The sequence below is a fragment of the Gymnodraco acuticeps genome, unplaced genomic scaffold, assembly GCF_902827175.1.
Source record: "Gymnodraco acuticeps unplaced genomic scaffold, fGymAcu1.1, whole genome shotgun sequence".
NCBI classification, from domain to species: Eukaryota; Metazoa; Chordata; class Actinopteri; order Perciformes; family Bathydraconidae; genus Gymnodraco; species Gymnodraco acuticeps.
Window position 1 is genome coordinate 56,832 of NW_022990617.1, and position 9,328 is coordinate 66,159.

A 9,328-nucleotide genomic window follows, 5' to 3' on the forward strand; every position below is an offset into this window, starting at 1 on the left:
GCGCATATGTGTAATCAAACCCATGATATCAAAATCTCACTCCAGCCAGGTACCCAAAGTTGGCAACCCTGTACTATGTAGACACGTGTTGCTTGGTGTATGATGTAAATTACTATGAGGTAGATTGTGTTTATGCATATAGGTTGTATATGTTTCTTTGAAGTGTGTGTGTGTATTGTATTGGAATTTGAGTGTGAGGATAACAGTGAGTTCTGAGTGTGACGATTTTATTGTACATTTCTGTTGTAGTTTTACCATGATGTCATCGTTGTTATGTGGATGCTGTTGCCTCATTGATCTCTGGTGTTGTTGCCTCATGGAAATGAGCATGGATAAATGCTTTTGTTGTGGATTGTTTCCAAACCTGCAGATTAAATCCTGCAGTTGAGCTACAAACAAGCTAACATTTCTGCCTCGTGTGCTTTTCATATACAGAGGTAGAGTCTGCTGCTGGCCCAGGTACCACTAGGCCTGAGGCTTGTTAGAAATTAAAATCAATGTTGGTATGGCGTAATTTGAATTAAATACACTATTTAATTTAAATCAGTTTTATTCTGAAAAACCGGAAGTTCACTAACTATTAATTTAATACTTTTATTCTGAAAATTCTTCATTTCCGGTTAGCATTAGCATGTGGCAAAATGCTGCATTTTCAAACCGTGAATCAAAGGTGAAATGACATGTGATGTTGTACACTGAGCACACTGGGTTTAGCACTCATTTATTACCGCTGAATAACGTTTATTAGGGAATGTTTAAATAACCACAGACACCAGAATGATATAATTTAACAACAGAAAAAGGCAGAAATTGCATTGGACCCGCCCCCGACGACGCCGGCCAATAGGAGAAGACCTCCGATGACAACAGGAAGAGCAAGCCAAGGATTGACCTCTTTCTACCGGGTGACCTGGACTGACCGGGCGGATGAGGAGAACGCCTCCACTCGCACATTTCATTTTGTACTGTACACCACCACATCTTTTGTGTAATTAAATGCTGTTAACTTTTATAAGCTTCCCTTGACTCTTTTCAGTCTCTCCTGCCTTCGGGGTTATAGAATACACTAACATGGCGTCCCTGGGTGGGCTCTGAAGCGGGATAGAGCTGGAAGAGAGGGGAATGCTGCAAGCTAACTAGCATCACACTAGCCTGCAGAAAATGAGTTTTTGGCTGGGCCTAAACGAAAGGTGAGACAGTTACCTGTTTAATTCCGTGGTGATTGCGAGTGGTGTGGAGATTGTATATAGTGTTTCTATTCGTCTCTGTTGTATCTTCGGCGCCGCCCGATAATGTGAATATTACATATTAAGACCTTCTGGTGAGGCAGAATTTTATCTGGGATAGGGTTCACATTGTGTTAAATACCTCTGGGTAGGTACCAGACCTGATCTGTTTTACACTGGACTGGGTCCATTCATGTTAGTCTATATGTTCGATGTGTTAAACCTGCGTAGTCTGGTTTAATAACGTATATTGTGTGGAGTTTTTAAGCCAAAAAGTATATTTTTGTGTGATCTTCTAAGCCGAAACGATTGTGTACAAGATTGGTATGAGATCGGCTTTTAGGGTCAGCATCTATATAATTTAGAGCTAAGATAAATGAAGATTGTGTTTTGTATTGTCAATCAGTGTGGTTATTTATATGCAGATGTTGAGTGTTTCCATTGTTCCCCTTCCCCCAGTCACATGCGGTTAATGCTATACTGCTAAGCTAGCCAGTTAGCATTACTAGATGGTGAAATACTTCGAGTAAAGATACAACCGGTAACTACTGATTAAATACACAGGGATGGTGTAGATGAACGTTGAGAGTAGATTGAGTTGTTTTGTTTTTCATGCTTTTCAAAGAAAGTACTTTGAACTTTATATTTTGAAATAAACAGGAAGTATGTTTATGAACCGGAAGTACTAGTTAATACATTTGAGAGGAGTTACAAATAAAACAGCTCCCCTAGCGGACATAATAAGTATTACAGTTAATACATTCTTCACCACACAGATAAAGATTACATGTGGTTTCTTTGAATTGAAGTATTGTAGTTAACACATTTTATGACATTTGCATAATTTCATGAACTCAACTTGAGTATACACTGTCCACGGTTTATTTGGATTTGCACCATATTCCTATTTTTACAAAGTCAAAACCATACACTGTTCATTTTTATTTATTTGTTCAGATTTTAAAAATGTTGCATAATTTCAAAATTTTAATTTAATTTGTCTAATTTTGATTTTCCAATCTCAGTTTTACAACATTTAAATTTATTTTTCCAAATTCTGTAAAAAAATTGAAAAAATTACAAGATTTTAAAGTTAAGTTCAGATGACATAGGATATCTTTATAAAGAATACAAGGGTACTATTCAGAGGATTAGTCATTCATTTTGATAAACTTAATAATATTATCGGTGTACTTAAGAAACATGTCGCCAGAGTTAAGAGCACTCACAGTGCCAGGCACAACTGCAGATATTAAGGCGAGAGTAAACATCAGATCAGATGCTTTAACGTGTCCAAGTCATAGACAGAAGACATGGAACCAAATAGAGAAACTGTTGGAACAGTGGCAAACGAGAGGATTGATTCCAGCAGATGATCAACCTGGACCAACGGAAGCCCATAGAAAAGCTGTAGTTGAACATGAGAATGCTGAATACCTACAACAGGAAAAAGCATGGATCAAAGCCGTACAAACCCCTTGGTATGGACCTGCTAAAAGCGCTATGAAAAAAGCTGAAAAAAGAAAAGTTAGGGTTACATGTCTGTTAATCCATCTGACATCCATCGCAGAAGATCTGCCAGTAAATGAAGACACAGCAGAAATGACAAAAGAGGCTCCACTTATCCAAACTCCAAAGCAGTATCCAAGCCTGACCGAAGTGTCTCCTCCAGACATATCATAGAACAACCCTTCTCACCAAGCTTCGATTCAAGCCCCAAATGAGAAAGAATTGGCGTTTGAGGTAAGAATCCTATCCAGTGTCAACCAGCTGATGGAAGAACTCGGCAGAAGAATGGAAGCAGAACTCGGCAGAAGACACGAAGAGCTCGACAGAAGAATGGAGGAACTCGACAGAAGAATGGACGAGGAGCTCAACAGAAGCATTGAAGCAGAACTCATCAGAGGAATGGAAGAGAGACGAAAGGCAGATGAAGCCCATAATGACATTATTGAAGAAAGACGGAAGGCAGTTGAAGCCCATAATGACATTATTGCAGAAAGACAAAGGGAGGAAGATAAATACCAACTACTTCTGGCGGAGAGGCAACAAGACGATGTAAGATTCCAGGACATGATGGCAGATAGACAAAGGAGAGAACAAGAAGAACGAAGAACTCAAAGAAAACGCAGAACAAACTACTCTCCTGACTATTCCAATGGACGGGGAGATGAATATGACGACAGCGGTACACAGTCTGAAACCAGTAGACACTCCCCATACCATGAACAGTCACAGCAACAACGCAGTTTTGCATCTCCTCCTGAGAATAATAGTAGTGACGAAAACGAGCAACATTACCCTGGGACATGCCCCAAAACTAGAAGAACCAAGACAACTAAAAGAACCAAGACCGGTGCACATACCTCCATGCCATTGATAGCGGCTGGAAGAGGAGGATTTCAATACCAATCATGGACTCACAGGGACATGGAAGCATTAGTGTCAAAGCTACCTCCACTCACGAAAGGAGGTCAGAAGTGGGTTACTGATCTGGAGAAGTACACTGTCCAAGACCACCTGTGCTTGGGAGACATGAGGGCCCTGCTTGGACGGATAGAAGGAAGACTAGAGGCAAGAGCAGTAGATTCCGAGGCCAATTGCACGCACGACCCAGATGAAACTTCATTCAACAATATCAGGTCGAATTATTGGGCTGCTATTCGTCACATCTACCCGACAACACGCAATTTACATGCCCTCAACAGCCTGAGAAAAGAACCGGGGGAAGAAATGCATGCCTTCTTGAAGAGATGTGAAGGAGTGTGGGAGGACTGCACTGGAGAACGGCATGACGTTTCTCCGGCTGTTGTAATGTTGTGGAAGAACGCTGTCATTAAAGCCCTTCCCCGATCAGTGCAGGCAGGCCTGGGAGACGTGGTGGGATTAGACGCTAAACCCATTGAAGAATGGAGACTACATCTCATTCACTACGATATGAAATACCAGGCAACAAAGGGGGAAAATGATGAAGAAATTAAAACACTAAAACTAAGACTTTTGAAGATACAAGTAGCTGAGAAAGATGCCGAAGCTAATAAAAACAAGAAATCGACAAATCAGATGGCCATACTAGCAGAGAAGGCAGGGCGGACACCTCCAACAGTTCAACAAAGCGGAGGAGGAAGTGTATGTCCACAAAACCAGGTTCAGCAGACACCTGTGTATCTTCCTACGCAAGTACAGCCACAAGCACCACAGTATCTTCAACAGCAGACACCTGTGTATCTTCCTACGCAAGTACAGCCACAAGCACCACAGTATATTCAACAGCAAATACCTGTGTATCTTCCTAACCAAGTACAGCCGCAAGCACAGGTATACACTCCCATACAGCATCAACAAAAGGGACAATGGAGAGGAAAGCAACGATCAAGAGGAAGAAGGGATGATGGCTGCTTCATATGTGGAGATTGTAGACATCTGGCCAGAGATTGCCCCACTCAGCAATATCCACCACAAGGTAGCACCTCACAATACAGAGGAGAACCAGCGTTAGATTTTAGAAATATTGAGGCGGAAGCATATGCCAGGGCAAATGACGAATATTTCTGTTGGATCAGGTGATTGGGTAAATGTAAAAATCCACAAGATGAACTTGTTGCAACCTGTATGGAGTGGACCATGGGAAGTTGTAGAACGCACTGCAGATGCGCTCCGGATCAAAGTTAAAAAAAGAACATGTTGGCACCTTCTTACACATTGTGTAGCCGTACCGCCACCTTTCCAGAAACGGCACGGCAGTTGGAACTGATTTTGGAAAACTGGTACAAAAAACAATAAGGAATTGAACATTTTTTACAACGACAGCACCAGGAGATGAGTAAACTCAAGGATCTGTAGTGTAAATACATTGAGAAAAACACATTTTACACTCGAACTGTTTGCACATCATAGACAAGGAAGTTAGACAATATAAATAAATGTTCAGCAAAAGTAATAAGTATGGTGGAAAGTAGACATAGGCCTACACTTGATTCAAATTTCATTACTGTGATCCAATTGGTGTGCTCTGCAGGTTTACTATTGTTCTAAATAACAGTGGGATTTAAAATATTGGAGAAAATATGGAGATGTTCTTTCGTAGTGTGTGGAATATGTGATGCTGGAAACATGTAAGTATTTCAGAGTTGTGTTGGGTAAATATGTAGCAATGGATGAAACAATTTTTAGAGTGAGTTTTTGTAATATCATTAGTAGACATTAATTATGTTGTTTAGATGGCATTTAACAACTAAGACAGATAGTATGATTAGAAAGAGACAGAGTGGAAAGGGTTGGATTTATTTAACCTCAGTGTGCTAGACTTCTTATAGGTAATGCGTCCCGAGACCTGGACTCCCCCTCTGAGTTAGAAAGGCTACGATCCCGACCCTCCAAACAGACAAAATACCTAACCCAACAGGAGACTCCTCCTTCTCCATCGAACAGACAGAGAACCAGAGCTGAAACAACAACAACAACAACAACAACAAGACTGCAGCCAGAACTATCTCCACCTGTGGCATCCAGAACCAAACAGCATGCTGACATACAGAGAGATACTCTCATCAGCCCCTCAGACAGGGCATGAAGTTCCAAGCTGAGCCACGAGATTTGGCACAAGAGCCGAGTGTGGGACACAAGAGCAGAATCCGCCCTCCATAAAAACAGCAGAGAGACTGTAAAGGAGGAGATGAAATGCAAAGCAGTGCAACAACAGTGGCACGATGGGGCTGCAGATGTGACTGGGCCAATGGCTGCCTAAAAAAGTTACAGGATGGATTCAACAGCTGATGGACTGAAGAGAAGACGGAATCAGAGGAGTTGGCATGGTCGATTAGAAGTGAGGAGGCCGGGGTCACGGCTTGAGAAAACCAGGGGAGGAGAAAAGGAGAACGGGAATGAGTGAGTTTACACATAAACACACTTATTCACAAAACGCACATTTAAATAACTTGAATTAACTTCATAAATACGTAAAGACAGATTAAAGTAAAATGAGAATCATCCTAAAACACACTGAGGGATAAAGGGGAAGACATGACAGAGTAGAACCATATTCTTCAATCTTTTAACAAATCATTCTTTAAGAGATTTTTATTCACGTGTGAATAAAGTAGTGATCTCATTTGTTACAATATTGATCACCATTAAAAGGATAGTTTTAGGAACCACTCTATAGGACAAATCTTTATTTGTATGGATAACGTTAAATGGAGAGCTGGTGCCAAGCCAAATATAAAATTCCAATCTAAAGTATTGATTTCACCATTGTAGCATAGTTATTACCATAAGAGGGCTTTAAGATGGAAATATAAAATGACTTCTGTTTTGAATCCTTGATAAAGGAGGGAGTAATTGTTGCATGTTCGGACACCCAAGGTTCCACACACTGCTAAAGAGTTTAACATTGTTTTTTAAGTAAACCAGAATTAAAGATAAATGAGTATAATGAGCTATGAAATGCAGAGCTACACAGATCCTAGTAATGTTTTGACTCAAGATAATAGTTATGTACACAAGTTTCTGAAATAGATCATTAGACATTTTAATACTAATTAGGTGTAAATGAATTGCAGTAGTAGTACTCTAAGGAAGTGAGTTTTGTACCAAGTTTCAGGAAAAGTGGGAGGCAGAAGTCCCAATGAAAAGTTAGAATCATCTTGAAAATCATAGTTGAAATCGTGAATGAATAAGGAATGGCGCTCCACATATGACATATTTTTGTAGATAAAGGGTACCCGCCTATGCTGAAATACCTCTGAAAAGACTCTGCAGAGCACGACATGGCCAAAAGACCGAGACCAAACGACCTTTGACCCTGACTGACAGTGTGACAAAAGCACTGTCCATGACTGACTCTGGGGTGTACCTGACCAAACCTGACATGACAACCAGACAGTGTGAGTGTGAATGAATGCCGGCATGTGATCAGTGTAACTGCATGATTCTAAAACAATAACTAACCAAGCATGTTTTTGGACTAACATATTATTTTGGAGCTCCAAGGGAAACGAGAGGTTTCCTAAAAATTCCACAAAAAGGGGAAACCGCACATGTGACCCGTTTCTAATCTACTTGATGATATTTTACTCCCACATGAGTTGGCGGTTTGCAAATGTAAAACTAAAATCTGAAGATTCTGTTTCTTTTAGGCCTGAAGGACGGAGAGGAACACTTCTTTTCACTGAAGTGTTTACTGTGGAAATAATGATAATTGATGTAAAATTGTAAATAATGTTCGTTATGTCCCTAACCAATTACCTGACAGTTTTTTGTTCCCCTCCCCATTACAGGGTTTTGTTACACATGAGTTCATGTGTAAAAGGGGGGAGTATGTATAATGTCAACATGGCTGTAAAATTCACAATTTAAATTTTTCTTTTAAGGATTGACAGAAACCTTCCGCCCCAACCCAGATGTTCAAACTGAGCATTGAATGATAGTTTTATAATTAACCTGCTCCATATCTGGGGATAAGATACTGTTTGATGAATGTTGAGATGTTTCTAAATATTGATTGCATTATAACAGGTAACACAGAAGCAGTGGCCAAGGGGCTACTGTGAGAGATGTAATTCCAGAATAGAATACCGAAGAAGTTGACCTGTGATAGTTAGGCAATTTTGTAATATTTTAACAGACATTAGAGTAACTGAGGTTTGAAATGTAGAAAGAACATATTACAGTTAAGTTAAGCTAAAACATAGTAATGTAATGATACCGAATTTAATTTAGACAACATATTGTAACTAGCCTGGTAAAGAATTAGAAGTAAAAGCCATAGACTTTATTGTTTAGTTCATTATGGGGATATACATTTAATTTAAATTCATAATAGAAAGACATTTGATGACCGTATGTTGGAATTCTGTATTCATTTTTCAGCTTGATAATAGACAGGTAGAAGCCGTATTGCCAGGTGCAATCGATGGGATTTCTGCACACGATCCAAGCAGAGAATGACGTACCTTACAGGACAGATACACTCAGGAAATCATTCACTCTGACAGCATCATGACTTTAGTTGTTTTTGAATCCATAATGAAATTGTATTACATAACGTTAGTGTGTGTCTTTACCACAAACAGGAATAGTTCATTGTTATATTTAGATTTGAGAAATATTACAAGGATTTTATTTAGTTCACCATGAAGATGTTTTTTGTTTGTAACATATGCCCAGTAGTAAGATTCAAATATCAGCAGGTTCTGAATTATTATTCCTCTGTCCCACAACCAACAAGAATGTGGATGGGGAGAACTATATCTACTAGAACCAGCAGAGATTCATAAATTACACCAGAGACACAGTAAAAGTAAATAAAGAGTAATATTTAGCTATTTTCAGATAGTTTAAGCCTTCTTATACTTTGTAAAAGAACAAGTGCCTTTACACCAGATACAGTAAGAAGATTAATTATGATGTGAAAGGAGGGAGTTAGACGTTTTCCATACCAAGCTAATTGCTGCTATTTTACAAAGTGACATTAAAGGTTTAAGCTAGAAGTTATGAAAAACTTCATATTTATGATGAATATGTATTCTTATTTGTATTTTTTTACTTTTATGAGTTATGTACCATGCAATGTTCGGATGAAGAACTAATTGATTTCAATATTATTTACATACCTTAAAGGGTATGTAAGGAGGGATTGTTAGAAATTAAAATCAATGTTGGTATGGCGTAATTTGAATTAAATACACTATTTAATTTAAATCAGTTTTATTCTGAAAAACCGGAAGTTCACTAACTATTAACTTAATACTTTTATTCTGAAAATTCTTCATTTCCGGTTAGCATTAGCATGTGGCGAAATGCTGCATTTTCAAACCGTGAATCAAAGGTGAAATGACATGTGATGTTGTACACTGAGCACACTGGGTTTAGCACTCATTTATTACCGCTGAATAACGTTTATTAGGGAATGTTTAAATAACCACAGACACCAGAATGATATAATTTAACAACAGAAAAAGGCAGAAATTGCATTGGACCCGCCCCCGACCAATAGGAGAAGACCTCCGATGACAACAGGAAGAGCAAGCCAAGGATTGACCTCTTGCTACCGGGTGACCTGGACTGACCGGGCGGATGAGGAGAGCGCCTCCACTCGCACA

General features: G+C 39.3%; 1 protein-coding gene across 1 annotated transcript; it reads left to right on the forward strand.

Moving 5' to 3' along the window:
* The first annotated feature begins 823 nt into the window (after nucleotides 1-823).
* LOC117554605 lies at nucleotides 824-5,133 on the forward strand. The gene is made up of 2 exons (XM_034229054.1): nucleotides 824-3,152; nucleotides 3,195-5,133. Exons 1-2 carry the CDS (start codon nucleotides 3,000-3,002, stop codon nucleotides 4,791-4,793), a joined length of 1,752 nt encoding a protein of 583 aa, XP_034084945.1. The 5' UTR covers nucleotides 824-2,999; the 3' UTR covers nucleotides 4,794-5,133.
* The last annotated feature ends 4,195 nt before the right edge of the window (nucleotides 5,134-9,328 follow it).